The sequence below is a fragment of the Rhinolophus sinicus genome, linkage group LG03 (assembly GCF_036562045.2).
Source record: "Rhinolophus sinicus isolate RSC01 linkage group LG03, ASM3656204v1, whole genome shotgun sequence".
NCBI classification, from domain to species: domain Eukaryota; kingdom Metazoa; phylum Chordata; class Mammalia; order Chiroptera; family Rhinolophidae; genus Rhinolophus; species Rhinolophus sinicus.
This window is the reverse complement of record NC_133753.1, coordinates 26736063-26755982: the sequence shown is the minus strand read 5'-3', so window position 1 is coordinate 26755982 and position 19920 is coordinate 26736063. Positions and strand designations below refer to the sequence as shown.

Below are 19920 nucleotides of genomic sequence, written 5' to 3'. Positions count from 1 at the left end.
TGACAACCAGCATGTCTCCAGACATTGCCAAATGTCCCCTGGAGGTCAAAATCCCCTCCCACTCCCTTGAGACCCACTACTGTACAGTAATGTTACTATTTTTCTGTTGTGGTTAATAAGTATCTCATAGGGAGATACTTGGAGACTGTGTATGTCCAGTTGCCCTGCAGACTTCCCACTCACTTGTTTTTAATATCTGTTGATATTTCTTGCCTGAATCAAATTAGCATTTGATGGTTGCCAAATAGTGATTTTCTAATTTCATCATTCCCTATACATGTAGTCATTGACTTTTTACTCTTAAGAAATAACTTTCCCTGATGTCTGTATTTTTTTGTATTGGTGTGGATCCATGGATTCTTCTTTTACTCAATGGTTACATATAATGATACTATCATTTTTTATTTTGGTGCTCAAATTGTTTCTAATTTAGCCACTGGGCCATCATATCATCTTCTGTGTCCTTTTGACATATCCTTATTATTCTTTAGGTACTTCCTTTTGGTTTTTTTGGCACAAAGAGTTTTCCAAGCACATTTTATATTTTTCCTACCCTAGCCTGAAACCAGCCTTTTCTTTATGGAGCCCTGATTCTTTTTAGTAAATAATATTTACATACTAAGATCTGGATGCTAGTAATCTTTATTACTAGAATGTCATTGTTTCTAGGTCTTCTCAGTGGGTAAAACTAGGAAATATATAATGTGTGTGTGTGTGTGTGTGTGTGTGTGTGTGTGTGTGTGTGTGTATATGTACACACATGTATACAGTTGCCATTGAACAACAGGTTTGAACTATGTTAGTCCACCTATACACAGTTTTTCAGTAAATGTTGTAGATGTATTTTCCTTATGATTTTCTTTTTAAAAATAATTTAACATTTTCTTTTCTCTAGCTTACTTTATTGTAAGAATGCAGTATATAATACATATAACATAAAATATGTGTTCATCAGCTATCTATGTTATTGGTATGGCTTCTGCTCATTAGTAGGCTTTTAGTTAAGTTTTTGAGAAGTCAAAAGTTACACACAAATTTTTTTACTGTAAGATGGCATTGTAGTGTCCCTATAATCCCCGTGGTTTTCAAGGGCCAACTACACACACACACACACACACACACACACACACACACCTATCATATCTGTCTACTTATATGCATATTAAAATGAGTTCATAATGATGCCTCTAATTGAGTATCACAGGGTTCACTCTATTCTTCCTCCTTGCCATATTTGTAATTCCCTTCTGTTACAGTCAGAAACTGGGTTTCCATATGGAAACATTTTGAATCCTTAGAATATAAGCCATCAAAGATCTTAATAGCTAGTTGTGACTCTTAAAATTAACTAAACTGACTTTAATATCATTTTCAGGGTCATAATCGTATCATTGCCTACAGTAGACCAGTTTATTTCTGTTTATGTTGTGGTCTTATTTGGCTCTTGGATTATGGTAGCAGAAACCTTACTACAACCAAGTTCAGATTATATGGAATAACTTTCACCAATCCACTGGTGCTCGTATCAGCCAGGGATTTAGTTATAGGTAAGTCATCGTTAAAGTATCTCAGTTCTTAACATTAATTTACTTGTATAGAATCAGTTCACTGATAAGTAGATCAATTATATAGGGTGAATTAGTTTTAATAGGCGTATTTTGTTGTTTATTGTAATCTTCTCAGTGAGGGACAGAACCTATAGGACTATTATGAATGAAACTAATGATGAACAAATATTACAGTAATCCTTCTGTTCTTGAAGTAGATGATGGAAGGAAAGCTTCCTTTGGATTTTATGTCTCAGGTTCCTATCATATGAAAATAGTGGAGAGAAATAGTTTAAAATGGTATCGTTAAAGAAAATCACTGAGTAGTGTATGTTAATTTTGGATTTCTTTTTATCATTTATTTTATGATCTTAAATGTAACAAAAGGATGGATGAGGTACACTATTTTTAACATGCTTTTCTTTCCTCCTGTAGTGTTTACCCTCTGTTTCCCAATAGTATTTTTCGTTGGTCTTCTGCCTCAGGTGAATACATTTGTAATGTACCTTTGTGAACAATTGGATATTCATATCTTTGGTGGCAATGGTGAGTACTTATAAAAATTAAAGATTTCAGTGTTACTTTTACAGATCATTAAGTAATAAACTGAACATTAAAATGCTTTTTCAGTTTTTGTTTTAGAATTGAAATTAGAAAGAAAAGTACACTTATTTAATAATTGAAGACAGAGTAGTAATTTATAGATAGGAAAAAGCAGTTAAGTCTGCTTTTATTGAAAGAGACAGGAATAATGAATGCAGTTGATTTGTAAGAAGTGATGCCTAAAACTATTGCCTAAAACTAAAAGTTATAGTGAGTTTACTTGGAACTTGTATAGACTTATGAAATATTTATAAAAGGTCATCTATCCCAAATCGATTGAGCTCTGATATGTGGCATTATATTTGGATTGTGAACTGGTACATGCATTTGGGATGTCTATGTATTTAGTTTCAGTGCTTTGTTTTATCTTTAAAATGTGAACACTAAAACCAGAATGCTTTCAGTAAAAGCATTTTATTAAATAAGCTTTTTAGAAGTACCTTGGTCTTTAGAGTAGAATGTATGGGTATGAATTGAAATACTTAGAAATGTATTTCCCTGTTATATGTATACCTCATTTACAAAGTAAGTAAGACCAACCCCAATGAAGTTTAATTTAAAAAGGAAGAAAATAAATAAATAAACAAAATAAGTAAGACCAGTGTTACTCTGGAATAGATGATGGTTTGCAGAACTTTAAAATAGCTTTATGGGCAGCCACTGTGGTTTAAACATACTCTTACTTGGTGTAACCATTTAAAATTTTACTGAAAGATGTGTATACAAATTGAGGAAAAATATGAAAGGGAAAAAAATTACTGTAACTTTATAGACCATTTCTCTTCATACTTCACACTTGCAATCCTCCTTTATCTTCCAAATATATGTATTGAAATTGTTTTTGCTGATAAAAGGTTGATATTATGACTTAAATTTTAAATAGAAGCTAAGCTTTTTCTATGTTACTGTGTATCTAGAGCATTTTTGATGTTTTGAAAAATTTTTGAAAGAGGTGTGAATTAAAACTGGGCTGGTCTTCAGCACAGCTTATTGGGTAGAAGACAGTTTCAGTATTTAGGGACTGTTGTACGTGCTATATTAATCTAAATACTGTGGAGAGAGTTTAGTGTAGGTTATTCATAACTGTGGGTTTTGTCATTATAATTTACAGACTTGTGCAAGGCACTAATTTTTTAATATCTCTTAAAAATTTTTCCTATAGATTTTTTTTATGGAACCATATAAAATTACCATTAAAGAAAATCTGTTTATCCATATTTTAAAAATAAAGGCTAGCTGTAATAGCCAGCCCCTATTCCCTATTACTAGTATCCCATTGGATTTAATTTTTTGTTGTTGTTAGAAATTAGTCAGATCTGTACTTTTTTATCAGAATTAATTAACACATGGGAATGCAGATTTACTTCTGTGGGTAACACAGATTCTGTTTAAATAGACTAATATCTTCCAGTGAATACTTAATGTATCTCTAGTTCCTTTTCACGCCTCTCTCTGCAAGCTTCATTTTTGCATACTTTTGTAAATATAATAAGATACATTCTTGAAACATAATATAGGTACAGATTTTTTTGCTATGTATAAATGTTCATTACTTCCAAGGTGAATATATTTTATCTTGTATCAAAAATGGTGAATAGTAAACCTTTGTTGTTTAAAGATCTTGTGAAAGCACCAGATGAAGTAATTCAATTGTTAAAAATCAAATGAAAAGTATTTAGTTATAGTCAATATTATACCATTTTAAATACTTTTCAGTGCCCTTTTAAGCTATGTTTTTTTCCATCAATGTTTATAAAATATTGATTTCCTTTTTCTGTCCTATCTAGCCACTACAAGCCTGCTTGCAGCACTCTACAGTTTTATCTGTAGCATTGTAGCAGTAGCCTTACTGTATGGATTGTGTTATGGCGCTTTAAAGGTGAGCAACATGTTGTAGTATTTTTTGTCTTTAAGGCCATTTTTCTATATGAAGATTGTTTTAAATTAACTAATATGATCTTTTTTCCTAGTGTCACTTTCGCTTAAATTTCTATGATTTTCATAGGCTGAACATTATTCTCATTTACTTTGAATTTGAAAGCAATTTCATAGCTAACCATTATTAAAAGAAAGTCCTTTTCCATGCAATAATCAAATTAATATTAGAAACAAATTATTAAAAACTGGGCTGGTCTGGGATAGAAGTGGGCATGGTAATAACAGAACATGAATTTAATTTTAGATGTCTAGTTAAGAATATATGCAACTACTGTTCATATCAAGACTTCTTAAAACTTAGGAGAATAAGTTCAAGGACTACAATTGAAGATACATTCTCGTGCTCGCTTCAGCAGCACATATCCTAAAATTAGAACCATACAGAGAAGATTAGCATGACCCCTATGCATGTGTTAGAATTTGTGATGTGCTCCATATTTTTTAGAAAAAAAAAGATACATTGTAGTAAAAATTAGTGCACTGAAATTTAATGTCATTGTTGGTTTAGAAAGATCTGGATGAGGCTTATTCGGTTTATTTTCAAAAGATAGTTACCAAATTGTAAACATAAAAATTTCAATTTTTCATAAACAACCCTCAACCCCTGGTACTATTCTTTTTTGTGATTAATGCAAGACAATCAGAATGATCAGGTTGAGAGGACTGCAGAGTGACTCACAGTGTCCTTCCTTGCTCCATTTATTCAGTGGCATTTATAGAATGCTCCCTGTGTGCCCAGTACTATGCTAAACACCATTTCCTGCTTTTAAGTAGCTTATATGTTGTTGGGATTAATAAGTCAGCCAACCTTTCACTAGAGGGTAATGGAGGCCAGAAAAACTGTTATGGCTGTACTAATGAAGTGATTATCTTGTTCAGCCTAAAGGGATTCATAATTTCTCAAGGGATGGCTTTTTACCTAAAATTAGAAGGACAAATAGGAATTAGTTAAGTGAAACAAGGGAGGAAGAAGAGCCATGGATTTGTAAAGAAGCTGTGTTGTGTATAGGAAACAGCAAGTCATTTGGAATTGCTGGAGGTGTGGGGACATGAGGAAAGATGGCTTTCAGTCAGGCTGGAAAGACAGGCAGTTGCCTGGGTTATGAAATACTATCTTTTATCACTGTGAGAAAAGATAAAATATCTTTTATCCAAACGTGATGGGGTGGGGATGGAAGACCCAGAAGTGTTTCAGGTATGGCAAGGAAGTGATCAGCGGTGCATTTTAGAAAGATTACTTTGTCCCCATTGTGAAGGAAATGGAAATATAAGCAGGAAGGAGGGGAAGCAGGAAGATTGTTGTGCTACAGTCTTGAAATTATGCGGTACTTAATTAAAATAGGATTCAGTAAATATATTTGGGGACTCTGGATAAAGAGAAAAGAAAGGCTCCAGATGACTTCTGGGTAGGGTCTGCCTTGTACATCTAGTTAGATAGTAATACTAAAGTACAAAATGGGAAACCTTGGTGTTTAGTCAGGAAGATGATTGGTTACATTTGGACATGCTTATTTGTTGATATTTGTGAGGTACCCAGAAATTCGTGGTAGGAAGTTATATGTGAGAGGTTTGAGTTAGTGATTAATAGATTTGGAATTCATTAACAGAATTAGATAAAGAGTAAGAAGAAGACTGCTAATGTGGATTGACAAGAGGAAATGTATGAGGACAGGACCCTGGGAGATGCCATTTCCACATATTTGTGTTGGCCTCAGAAGTGGTTGGCCTTAGAAGCTGGTCTTTGTGTTATTTATTTCTGAGAATATGCAGTTCATTCGTTCAGGAAACACTGAATGCCTGCTCAATACTCTGGAAGATATAATGGCATATTACATGAGCACACCAAATGTTAACATGTTCTTTGCCTGATGTGTTGTATCATGTGTTGCCTTTTCCTACTCCATCATTACATAATCAAAAATTTACTACAGCAAGTTATTTTGTTCTTCAAAAGGGAGAACATAGTTTACTATAAGCTTAATAGTACTTTAAACCTGAAAGAAATTGGCAGCAATGTGTAGCAGAAGCACATGTATTATTCGTAGTATGTAACAGAGCTTTAGTACGAAAGCAAATCTCAAGATGACCTAGCAGCTAGATTCTAGCTCATCAGAAAGTAATAAATCTAAACTTATCTGGTGGAGTAAAATGCAATTAATAATATGGCTAAAAAGTTTTTGTTGAATTTAGTTATCTTTCTCCGAAATACTGACATCCAGTGATTATATGATAGATTATAAATTAGAAGCATATTATTCTGTCATACTTTTTTTTGCCCCAACAGGATTCTTGGGATGGCCAGCATATTCCAGTACTTTTCTCCATTTTTTGTGGTTTATTAGTGGCAGTATCCTATCATCTCAGCCGCCAAAGCAGTGATCCATCTGTACTTTTGTAAGTGAAATCAGTTGTTAATGAATTAAATAAATTTAAATAAGCTGGCATTTCTTTCTGATTTAATTTCCAAGGTATGCTTTCCCAGTGGCTTACAAAATGCTGTTGACTTAATTTATGTTTGGTTTCAAAATAAATTAACTATGGGTCATTCTAACCACACTGGCTGAGAGTATTTGTTAACTTTTTCTCTCCTAAGTATTAAAGCTTTTTTTTTAATAAAAATATTCTCACTATGCTTATTTATGACATCTTAAATGTTTTTAGACTTTATCATTTGCTAATGATTAAGTATACTTGGATCACTTGGTTTTTTATTATAAACATTGCTATTTGAAGTACTGGTTTTCAGCTTATATATGTATTTTTTATTATTTTCTCTTCTCTTTTTCAAAAATACAAAGTTCTTTGGTGCAATCCAAGGTTTTTCCAAAAACAGAAGAAAAAAATCCAGAAGACCCTCTTTCTGAAGTAAAAGATCCACTGCCTGAAAAACTTAGAAATTCTGTTGTAAGTTTTTAAAAAATCACTTACAATTAAAATTTAGATTTCATTAATGTTCATCATGATTCATCATGTTATATAATGAACACTTTTTTAAGGCCTTTAGTAATTGGGGGAAAATCATAGCGATATATTACAACTATATTTAGAGAATTATATATTGTACATTGTTGATTGCCTTTATTTAAAATTTTTAACATGTAAGAAATACACATTCCTCAAACTTATTTTCTATATAGAATAGTATGCTAAACATTCATTTTTAGATCAGGTGAAATTAAGTCATTTCATTGTTCATAGAATTCTTAATCCTACTCAGATTTAGACAGAGATTTGGGAAGATGAATATTAACATAAATTAGATTTTCTTATTTTCTTATTTCTAATCTTATAAATTAGATTATTTTTCTTCTTGATAAAAACCGTGTCCTTGTAAGTCATCTGCTAGCCTTTTAATGTGTTTTATTTTTCAAGGGCAGTCTGAAAAGTGTGTCTGTGTTTGTGTTTATTTTCCTGGTTGAAGGAGAGAACCTATACTAATTTAATATACTTAAGTAGTGTAGTCTTTTAAAAATTTTTCTAATTTAGTGAATTTTAATGCTGCCTGCATTCTTTTAGTAAATATTTGAAAATGATATCTGTAGAGTCACATTTGCTTTATGGAACAAAATAAAAATTTTTTCCAAGTTACTATATTAGATAATCTCCATTTGTGAAAGACTGAACTTGTATACAGGTCTTGAATTAGACACTATTTACCTTCAGTGAACTTGAGCTGTAGAAAACTTTAGAAATACAAAACTGCCTGAAGATATAATTTGAACAATTTTTTCTGACTTTAGTTTCCGTGTTAACAAAGGATATTTCATGTTAAATATAGTAGGATACTTCTGAATCTAGCTTAAAAGTGTAAATCTATGGGTCAGTCATCAACCAAAGATATCAAGATTTCTGGTTTTTACTACAACTACCAAAGAACCCAAACCCAGTAACTAAAATAGGACATATGCATGCAGTTTCAACATTTCAAAAGACCAATGAAAATAAAACTTTGTTGTCCAAAAGGATATGCCCTATAAATGATACAGTAACTTAAGTACCTCATTTCCTTTTCCCTTATCTAAAAGTAAAACTTACAGGCCAATGGGGGAAAAATATACGGCTTCGTTATAAAAAAGACTTTGTTATGATATGTACTATAGTGTATGGAACTAGATGAGTTTCCTTGGTATTGCAGTGTCAAACTAAAATATAAGGAAATTGAGGAAGAAAATAAGACTTGTAGCTAATTACTATGTGTAAGAAATATCTAGAAGTGCTAAAAAACAGGACCAGTGAAAAATTGTTTCTTAAACTTTGCCAGTTGGGAATAAAGGAAACTATTTTTTTAAAGTTTTATGTAATTATTTGGTAATTCTGTTTTATTTCACAGAGTGAACGTTTACAGTCTGACCTCGTAGTATGCATTGTAATTGGGGTGCTGTATTTTGCTATTCACGTAAGCACAGTGTTCACAGTATTGCAGGTAAGGAATCATTTAGTTCTTTTGATTGAGGGAAAAAACTTTGTTTGGACTCATTTCTGATTTGACTGTAATGTTTGTCCATAATGCTGACATAGATGAACTCCCCAAAGTCTTGTTCCAATACAGCTGGAGGCTAGAACCTCGCATCTAAATCAGGTCCCGGTGTTGGTGAGGCTCCTCAGGTTTTATTCCTCTTGTACAGTTCTGCTTATCTGTAGGCTGTGCACTCACCGTCTCAGTGCTCTTCATTCTTTTGTGCAGGTCCCTATTTCCACACGGTGTCAGTTTGATTGTGGTGTACCTCTGCATAGTCTTCTTCTTTTTTTTTTAATCTCCCATGCTTCTACTTAACTTTTTGAACATACGGAATTCAGTTTTAATTCTCTGTCCTTATTTCCTATTTCTACCTTCTGTCACTTGTGGGTTGGTTTTGATTAATTGATTCTTTCCCCCCTCATGGGCCATAGTTTTCCAATTCTTTGCATGTTTGGTCATTTTTCGATGCCAAGCATTATACATTTGGCCTTGTTGGGTATTGGATATTTTTATGTTTCTAGAAATATTCTTGAATTTTGGTTTTTGGTACTGTTAAGTTACTTGTTACAGTTCGATCCTTTTAGGTTTTGCTTTTAAGATATCTGAGGTGAAACCAGGGCTGTTTTTTAGTGTAGGGCTAATATTCCCCCTACTGAGGCAACAGCCTTTGGAGTATCTGGCTCGTGACCTGTGACTCTTCAGCTTTTCCAGTCTGGCTGTGGGAACAGGCACTATTCCTAGCCCAGTGTGAGTGCTGGATACTCTCTCTTTAATTCTTCCTTGTGGTGCTTTCTCTGGTCTCATGTAGTTTCCTCACACACTTGTGCTGATTCCCCTGAATACTTGAGGGGGACCCTCTGCAGATCTTCCAATTTCTATGTGCAGTTTTCTCTTTGGTACACTGTCTGTTCTGGTGAACTCCAGCTGCCTCCGTCTGTCCAGTCTCTCAGTTCCATCTCCTCAACGCAGGGTACCAGGCTTCGTGTGGGGTTTCCCTCCCTACACTGCAACATGGAGGCAATAAACTCCCTTGAGGCAATAAACGGGGGCAGCCCTGACACCTGACATCTGTTTTCCTTTTTCTCAGGGTTCACTTTTTATTTCCTTATGATTTGCATATTTTATTCTGTTTTGGTTGTTTCATATGGAAGAGTAAATCCCTATTATTCCATTTGGCCAGAAGCAAAGGTTATTTATTTAATTTTATTTAACATTTTGCCTGTTTTTCTTCTCTTCCAATTTGAACAATTGCAAGCTGAGCTAGCTAGGTCCATTGGGTCTTGAGGGCTCAGATTGAAGCCTCTTCATGTCCAAGAGATTCCAGAGTTTCTAAATATGTGACTTTTAATTTGAATATTTGAAGTGATGGTACTTGATTTCCTCTTTTATGAATTTAGTCATGCATAAGAACTCTGTTCTAATGATACGCCATGTGAAAGCACAAAAAAGAATACTTTTTTCTCATTCTAATCTGCTCTTCGCTCAGATTTACAGTTTTATGTAGCTCATGCCCTTTATCTCTACTCGTTAAAACAGTTTAATACATTCCTCTGCAAGTCACATAGAACATTCTTAGAGTAGCAAGCAATACACCTCAAGAGACTGTCATTCTACGATAGTGTGAATACCAAAGAAGGAGTAAACACGTTTTAAAATATCTGTAATATTATAGCCGACTCAATCAGAAAAACTACATAATGTAGAAATGTTAACTATAGACAGATGTTTAATTCTTAGATTCTAAAATTGACTTTGCTATTCTCTCTTATCAAATGAAAAATTGAACTGACAAATTAGAAGTTCTCCTATAGGTCTCAAATGGCTTAATGTTCTCATCTTTATTCTTCTTTTAGCCTGCTCTCAAGTATGTGTTGTATGCATTGGTCGGCTTCGTAGGTTTTGTAACCCATTACGTGCTGCCTCAAGTTAGAAAACAGCTACCGTGGCACTGTTTCTCTCACCCTCTGCTGAAGACAGTGGAGTATAATCAATATGAAGTTCGAAGTAAGTATTTCATTAACACCCTTTTTAATATTATGATTTTCTTTTACTCTGTTAACAGATGACAGTTAAATAAGTATAATCAAGTAACACTTTCTTAGGCTGGAAGCTTCAGTGAGTCAGAGCGTTTGCAGGGTGCTTTTAATTTTAATTGCGGTGTAAATGTCTGTGCTACAATGCTAGCTTTCCACAGCGTAAAACTTACTGATCTAAATTATTCTTCACAGACCTCATTGATGAAGCCTTTTGTGTATATTTATGACCTCTCTTTCCAGTCCCTACCTTTTCCCTCAATTATCCTTGCCATATGCAGGCAACCCAATCCTCTTTAAGACTTTCTTAAAACCTTATTACTTTTGGGGGAAGGGGCAGTCTAATAATCTTTTCTCCCGAAGTTAGAGGCATAAGTGAGAAAAGGTTAATGCTTAAAAACTGAGGTTTTAAGAATGTTTAAAATGAAATTCATGTAAATTTAAGTCGATCTAAGTTGCAAAATTGGATGTGTTTCAGAAATCATAGAAGTTGAAGTATTGGGTTTCTTACATTATTTGTTTATGGTAGAGCTGAATTTGAGTTGTAGGATTTTCCTTTCTCATCACATTATCGAACTATTTAACACATTTGATGACGTGTGCTCTTCTTGACTTATATTCCATTGTTAGATGCAGCCACTATGATGTGGTTTGAGAAACTCCATGTGTGGCTCCTTTTTGTAGAGAAGAATATCATCTATCCATTGATTGTTCTCAATGAACTTAGTAGCAGTGCAGAGACAATAGCTAGTCCAAAGAAACTGGACACAGAGTAAGTATAATTCTCTAATCTAAGTTGGACTACTGGGGCAGTCCTGAGCAATGCCTTAAGCTATTCATCAAATAGTCATTGAGTGCCTCTGTGGTACAGGGCGCTGTGAGATGAAACATTCAGGTGAAATCCTGTCTTTGACTTCCCTCTTCTGAACATCTGTTTCTGCTCGTGGCTTTTCACTACTCCAGACATCTCATTGTTAATTGATATTTTATAACAGGACATTTATTAAATAAGGTTAATGGTTAATCTTTAATATTAGATGGTAAGTTTGGGTAATGGTTATTTTTGTGTGCTGTGTAATTTAGACGATACATAGGCATCATATAGACCTACCCTCTAGACTAGGTACATGTTGTTGGGTAAAAGTTAATATATGTTTTTTAGGCGCTTTACTATTTAGGTGCTTTAGTGTTTTCTTAATGTGCTAAATACTATTCATGTTCAAGCAACAGAAATACTGAGAAACTGGAGAACCAAATACCAAAATTACGAGTACAATACTGTTAACTTATTTTTTAAACATGCTTATTTATATAAAAGATAGGAATCATAATACATATTATTAAAAGGGAATATTATGATAGTTTATTACAGGATGTGATTTGCTTAACTATATAAATCATTTTTAGAAGTTTAAAATATATATGTATATGTACACGAGGTGTGACAATTAAGTTTGCAAACTTGTTGCAACAATGTTGCTAACCTTTTGTGATATCAGAGGTGTTATTCATTATGAATTTGTACCAACTGGACAAACAGTTAACCAAGTTTACTATTCGGAAGTGCTGAAAAGGCTGCATGAAAAAGTTAGGCGACCTGAACTTTTCGCCAACAATTCATGGCTCTTGAATCACGACAATTCACCAGCTCAATGGCACTGTCTGTGAGGGAGATTTTAGCCAGTAAACAAATAACTGCATTGGAACACCCTCCCTACTCACCTGACTTAGCCCCCAATGACTTCCTTCTTTACCCAAAGATAAAGGAAATATTGAGAGGAAGACATTTGGATGACATTCAGGACATCAAGGGTAATATGAGGGCAGCTCTGATGGCCCTTCCAGAAAAAGAGTTCCAAAATTGCTTTGAAGGGTGGACTAGGTGTTGGCATTGGTGCACAGATTCTCAAGGGGAGTGCTTTGAAGGTGACCGTAGTGATATTCAGCACTGAGTTATGTAGCACTTTTTCTAGGATGAATTTGGGAACTCTATTGTCAGACCTTGTATATATTAGGTTGGTGCAAAAGTAATTGTGGTTTTGCAATTATTTTTAACCTTTTAAACTGCAGTTACTTTTGCGCCAACCTAATAGTAAGCTTAGTAAATGAAATGGTGATTTTCCTGAAGTCAGTAGATTTTCTAAAGTTTTCGGTCATTGGTTGATAAGTTGTGCTTTCTTTTTATTATAGATTAGGTGCTTTAATGATCACCATTGCTGGTCTGAAGTTGCTACGATCCTCTTTTAGCAGCCCTACATATCAGTATGTCACAGTCATCTTTACTGTGCTCTTTTTCAAAATTGACTATGAAGCTTTTTCAGAGACCATGCTATTGGACCTCTTCTTCATGTCCATACTCTTCAACAAGGTAACTGATCACCGAAAGGAATATTTCTATCCGTAAAAAGTACCTCCCTAAGTAATGCACTATTTAGTGAGGCTTTTCCTTGTATTTCATTCATTTTCTTTTCTTTTAAGTAATATTTTTCTTAATTCAACCAGTTATTTAGGAGCATATTCGAATCCCTAAACAATACTAGTCACTGATTTGTAAAAGACGTATTTTTTGCTATAGCTAGGAAGATAAAGTTAAGTATGGAAAAATTAGAGAAACACTAATAAGTACGTATTTTTAAATATAAGGGGACTTCCAAAAGAGATTGTGGTTTTGAATAATTTCAGGAATAGACATGGTAATAATTGAACTGGGCTGTGGGCTGGCTGCTGGATAGAAGGAGGGAGGAAATAACCTGATAGCTGATTGAAGATTGTAGATATTGAGGACAGTGAGGACATGTGGGAGAAATCAGAACTTAGTTTGATGGTGAAATCTGGGTCCTCTGCCTCCCATTCCAAAAATCTTTTTGCTGAACCACACTACCTTTCTAAATGAAATAGGTTGTGCAGTCATATTATTTGTAAATTAAATAGAGCTGAGATTTCATGTTAACACTGACCACATACAAAGGACTTTGACATATATTATCCCATTTGATAGGTAACAGAGCTGAAGCATATGAGCAGCTACAAAATACAATGAAAGCCCAATTTTAGAAAAGTTAGCCTGGTCAGCCACATTTGGGATGGATTGGGGAAGAGAGAACCTAAAGGTATGGAGAACAGCTTAAGAGACTGCGCCAGTAATTTAGATGTGATAGAGATCTGACCTAGGATGGGAACAGTACAAACGGATCCATTTATCTGAACAGAGTTTTAGTGATAGCGATTTCAAAGTATTATGCTAAATATTGTGAAAAATAACTTCTCAAATATTGCAATATTATATTTGTTCAATCACTAATTTGTATGCATTTTTATCATTTATTTCCTCTTCTAGTGAGCATGGTTAACCAAAGGAGGAAGCCAGAAAGTTAATCAGAGAATTGTTTGTATAAAGAAGCATGTGGTGTCTCACAAATTTAAATATTTATATTGGAAATTGGATTGCATCTTTTTATACTGGTTGGAAAAAAGTGAAAGTTGCAGTAAAATATAAACCAAACAATCCTTGAATCACTACACTTAATTCGCATTAGTAATTTTTGAGAGCATGCCGTATTCCAGAGCTGTTCTAGGTGCTTACGCTACATCATTGAACAAATCAGAGGAAGTTCTGCCCTTAAGGAGTTTGCATTTTATATGGTTACTTGATAGAACAGTGATGATAAGCAAGTAAGAGCAAATGGATCTCTTTAGATGGATTTTTTAAGAACAGTGATGATAAGCAAGTAAGAGCGAATGGATCTCTTTAGATGGATTTTGTAAGATATTGTAAGATGCACCATCGATTTAATAACCTTACAAGAAAAAATTACTCTGAATATATACAAAATATTTTTACCCACTAACCACTTAACCATGTAATTGCATATTATTTTTTCTTCAATAATACAGTCTGTGTCACATTTAGAATCTGAAGTTTTCTGAATCACTGCTTTTAAACAGTTATAATGGCATCTTGATATAATATACATGCTGCTTTTACTTCCTGTGATCCTGATCACAGTAGTACCGAGAATTGCCTGCATAATTTTGAGTCATGACAAAGAATACAGGGGTTCATCTGCAAGTGGTTGAAGTTGTGATTTCTTTTTTAAGTGAAAAGTTAAATACATTCATTGTAAATAAGCTAAATGATTTAAATATGAGTTTTTCGGTGTGTGAATCATGGCACTGAATTAGTCAGAACCTCTTGCTGTTAAGATTCTGTGCTCTGTTTAGAGAATTGGGCCTTGCAGAGGCATTCTTGGGCAAATACAGTAATTCCGTTTCAGTGTTGAAGTCATGTTCAACAGAACAGATCCTAATTTAAATATGGTTTAAAATGTATTGTGTTCCCATTGACAATAACAATTGAGATTATGAACAGATGCCTAACACATACTACTAAATTCTTAGGCAAACAGGCAGTGACAACTTTGTATTACAGCTTTAGCTCCTGTCTGGCTGCTTTCAAATTCTTTTTGACATTGCATTTAAAACATAGTCAGTTTTCTTTTTTCCCCCCCCTTTCTTCCGCCTCCACCCCGACGGCAGATCACGCCAGCCTCCAGCTGCTCACGGCAGCCCAGCTCCAAGGAGAGCTGTTGTTCACAATTTTAGCTGTAGAGGGTGCAGCTCACTGGCCCATGTGGGAATCGAACCCTACCTCGGTGTTAGGAGCACGGTGCTCCAACCACCTGAGCCACCGGGCTGGAACATACTCAGTTTTCAAAGCACTAAAATTTGAGGAAAATGTCTTACAATCAAAATATATGTGTATTAGTTAAGCTTTACAGACATCTATATTCCTTTGTTTTGCTTGCAGTAGTAGTAATGTAGCCAATAGAGGACATAAAAATTTTTAAACAGATGAAACACAAATCCATAAAGCAGCTAGCTGTCTTTACTTAAAAATATATAGTGTTTTGGCAGTTGATATATCTTTTCCTTTTATGCAAATGGAAAATAATTTCAGTGCCATTTCTCTATTAGAGGTCTCTTTCTTTTCAAATAACTGATAAGATTTTTACTGATTGTTTTTCTTTTCCTCCTACAGCTTTGGGAACTCCTTTATAAATTGCAGTTTGTGTATACTTACATTGCACCATGGCAAATTACTTGGGGATCTGCTTTCCATGCTTTTGCTCAGCCCTTTGCAGTGCCCCGTATCCTTCTAATAAAGATTTTATAAGAAAGGGCTGTCATATCCTTGGTGAGAATGTCGGTTTGTAGGCATAACCTTTCACAGACATAGAATAGAGGTTACTATGTAATAAATTATCAAAAATTTGCAATCCTTTGTGTCCACACCTGTACTGATTTTGATTGTTTAACTTGTACTAATATGTGTGGCCCACAAATTATCTGAACATGAGAAAAGTATAAATGTTTTAGAAGTAATTCTTATATGTAAAAATTTTGTTTACATATGTATTAAGTCCAGGAATTTTCAGTAAATACAAAGTATGTTTAGATATATTTTCAAATGAATGAGAATACAAAGCATTTTTCATAATCATATGATTTTAATTAAACTTTATGTCCAAAATCTTCTATTCTCATCATTTCTAAATAAAAATAAAGGTTAGTGACCACCTAGATTTGAAATGCAGACTCTTCGTATTTGTAAATTTTAGTTTTATCTTCTGGAAAATTAAATTTAAGCATCTCTACCCAAAAGTGATATATGGACTTTTATCAAAAAACGTGTTCGTCAGTATTTATTTAGCTCCCTTCAAAGCGTCATGCCAGGCTGTACTTCTAGCTGTGTCTTTCTACTTCTACCCCCATTTACTTTCCAGTGTCACCCTTTTCTATATTCCTTTGTTTTTCTAACTGCAATGTGTTTGTGAGATGTATTTGTGTGTGTGTGTGTGTATTTGCACGTGTGCTCAGATGGGTGTTAAGATCCTTAACCAGTTTTCCCATAGATTCAGCCATGTTGTTTGTTCAGGCTGCTATATCAGCCTTCTTTTCTACGCCACTAAACCCCTTTCTGGGAAGTGCAATATTCATCACTTCCTATTTCCCCACCAGCCCTCCACAATTTTGTGTAAGACAAATGAAGCTATTTCTACACAGAAAATCATGTACTCAGAAACATGTAAACTTGATGTTATCAACTGCTATAAGTTGAATATCTTGTAAGCATGAATAGAAATTTGTTTTATAGGAATTGAAAAAAGTTCTATTAATGCAAATCTTTCCATGCTAGAGAACATTTGGACTTGATAGTTTTTAGAGAGAGCTGTGTTTTGATCTATTCTTAGAAGTACCTGTGTGTTTTTAACCTAAAATAGGAAATAAAATGAAAAGAGGATCAAATCAGACCTATATACCTTTTAGCTTTATTTTCACCCATGTGTTGAGTCACATAATATTAAATAACAAATATTATGTAATATCTTTTGGTAATGGAGCAAGTGCATCTGTAAAGTTACTCTATTCACTGGAAATAAGATTTTACTTGTGGAACACTCAGATAAGGCAGTCAATGTTGATGTTTGTTATTTATTTGTAATCTGTTTGTAATCCATTTTCTCTCTCTCTTTCAAAATGTCCTATTTTTGTCTTACGGTATGTTTCTTCCTCTCCATCAGGAGCCCAGGACCTTAATTCCATCTCTTCTAGAGACTTTCCCAATGCTGTTCAAAATCCAATCCAATAGACTCATCCAAAAGTCAGCACCCCTCACCACTACACCTTCCACTGCTATGACTTCAACTTCTTTTTAAATTGTTGGCACCTGAAGATTTCACCGTTGCTTTTTAATTTAACTTTTCTTTTTTACAAATATATGTGGGGAGGCTGTTTTATCTAGTGTTTCTAGAGTGTGAATCGGAAGGGGGTCCTTCTTAATATCTGCTCATTCTACCATATTGACCAGAAATTCTCCGAATCAATAATTGATTCAAATCCTCACTCTCCCAACATTCTCTCTGGTACCAAGTAGATTCTAATACAGTTTTGGATACTGAATGTCGACTGCAATTGAAAAATTAAAAAATAATTAAAAATGAAAATAAAACTTTGATAAATCCTTTGCCATCTAAACCCTCATTATTTGCCAAACAAAACTCAAATTAAACCAATTTGGAACATAGTGCCCCTTACTATCTGAACTCGTGCTGGATTTGGATAGCAAGGGGCACCCGTAATTCTTCACTCAGTCGTAGTGATTTTCTTTTTTAAGGCAAATTTGATTAATGTCCCTTCCATGCTTAAGTTTTTCAGTGGTTTTCCATTGCATTTAAGATAGAATTCAGACTCCTTAACGAGTCCTGCAACACCACATGATCTTGCATCTGCCAGTTTTCTCCAGCCTCACTTTGTGCCACCCTCCTCACTCACTCATACTAGTCGGGTAGTGAATGTCAACTGGCCTTCCTTCAGTGTCTTAGCTGTGCTAAATTCTTTGTTAGGGGTTCCTTATTGCCCTTCCCTTTGTCCTGAAAGTACCTCCCCTCCTCCCAACAATCTTCCATCTGGCTAATTTTTAAATTTTATCTTTAAGTTTTAGCCCAAATGTCAATTTTTCAGAGAAGCCTCTAACTACCTGTCCCATATGATTATTTCTCATATTACTCTGTATTTATCTTCTTAGTTCTTAGCATACTTACAATTTTATATTTGTCTTTATTTGTTTAAAGTTTATTTCTTCTCTAGCCCAGGAGTTGGAAAACTTTTCTGTAAAAAGCCAGATAATAAATAGTTTAGACTTTGGACCTATGCACAGCCTCTGTTGCATATTCTTCTTTGATTTGTCTTTTAAACAGCCCTTTAAAAACATAAAAACCACCCTTGGCTTGGGTTTGACCCAAGGCTGTATTTTGTAAACCCTTGCTATATATTATAAGCTCCTACAGGGCTGAAATCATATCTGCTTCATTCATCATTGTGTATCCAGCATCTGTTACAGCAATTAACATATAATATGTAATTAGTTAACTTTATAGAATGATTAAATAATGTAAGTATACAGCTTTTTCTCCGTTTTCTCTTTGTTCCTGAACTCTCGTAAGGTATTATATTCTTGCTCAAATGTTGTCGTGATCTTTGGTTATTTTCTTTCCTTCAGTGTTAGTTAGCCTCTGTTCCATCTACCTCCTGCCCCTCAAAATACTAACTAGGAGTGTCAGTATTTTCCCAGGCAGATATTTGGATCTGCTGAGCATTTTGATATATTTTCTGGGTATATATGTATATTCCATTAAGCCAATTTGATTCCTTTGATTTTTTTCTCTTGTAGTGGATGCTAAATTTTAAATGACATTTAACTAAACAATTTTTTTTATCAGTTTCCTATAGGTATTGTTTAAATCCCCATATTTATTTCATTTCCATTTTTATTTTACTGATATTCTCAAGATTCTTTTCCATATAAGTTTATGTCAAAGGTTTGATTTATCAATTAGTATATTTTGTCTATCAAAATTTTCTGGTAACAGCTTCTACCATGTTAACTTTTTATTTGTAAATGTTACTTCTACCAACTACAGTTTTCCAAGTCAGACTCTATAGGTCAAAAAAATTTATGCTAATTGGATTCCTTTCAATTTTTACTCAATTTAGTTTTAAAATGTCTAGTTTTAATATTGTTTTTGTTTATTTTTACCAATTACATGCACTATGAAGTGATGCAAGATCTAGCTAATTGGTAGTAATAGATCCTCATAGATATTCTAGAATCCCTTTCCAAGTCTCAAAATTCTTTTTTCAATTATTAATATTCCTGTGCATGTTGTTGACTTCATTTTCGAAGCAACATGTATTACTAGGGTATGTTGGGGTAGAAAATATTCTTGGGGTTTGTTTGATAGAGTGAAAACATCCTGCATTAATTCAATTACCCTATTCACTTTATTCTACCACTCTGAATAAGAACCTCATTCTGTCTCTCCTGAGTAAATACCAAAACGTGCAAATTCCTTCTTGCTACATCTCTTCCCTATGTACTGCTAACAGAGTGATCTGCACAAAATACAGCTCTCTTTATGTTATTTCCTTTGCTTAAATGCCTTTGACTGACTTCCCAGAAAGAGGACAAATGGAATAAAATAACATAATAAAATATAAAACCTAAGGAATAGACCCAACTTCATGCCACAATTTTAAAAACCCAGGCTCAGGAAGTTTCTTCTAGAAATTGAATAATTCTTCTGTACTTTCTAATCTATTCTAGCACTTAGATAAAGAAGGAAAATTTCTCAAGGCTTTTACAAAACCAGTGTAATACTGATTATTCAAAATATGACTAAGTTGGCTAAAAAAGTAACCATAGTTTAATTCACTTACAACTATAGATGTAAAAATCCTCAGAACCCAGAATAAGCAGAAACCAGCAGTACTTTTTTTAAGT

General features: G+C 33.9%; 1 protein-coding gene and 1 non-coding gene across 2 annotated transcripts in view; both read left to right on the top strand.

The window, feature by feature from the left end:
• The window catches only part of PCNX1 (pecanex 1), a 130287-nt gene that overhangs the window by 87384 nt on the left and 22983 nt on the right, over positions 1-19920 (top strand). The window contains exons 14-24 of the mRNA XM_074329172.1: positions 1376-1547; positions 1983-2093; positions 3938-4029; positions 6373-6482; positions 6887-6992; positions 8419-8511; positions 10401-10551; positions 11211-11352; positions 12771-12948; positions 15619-15727; positions 16493-16614. Of these exons, the coding sequence (XP_074185273.1) occupies positions 1376-1547; positions 1983-2093; positions 3938-4029; positions 6373-6482; positions 6887-6992; positions 8419-8511; positions 10401-10551; positions 11211-11352; positions 12771-12948; positions 15619-15727; positions 16493-16614 (1386 nt within the window). The remainder of the gene's footprint in view (positions 1-1375; positions 1548-1982; positions 2094-3937; positions 4030-6372; positions 6483-6886; positions 6993-8418; positions 8512-10400; positions 10552-11210; positions 11353-12770; positions 12949-15618; positions 15728-16492; positions 16615-19920) is intronic.
• LOC141570838 (U6 spliceosomal RNA) lies at positions 4429-4530 on the top strand. Its single transcript, XR_012495289.1, has one exon. It is a non-coding gene; the product is annotated as a U6 spliceosomal RNA (small nuclear RNA).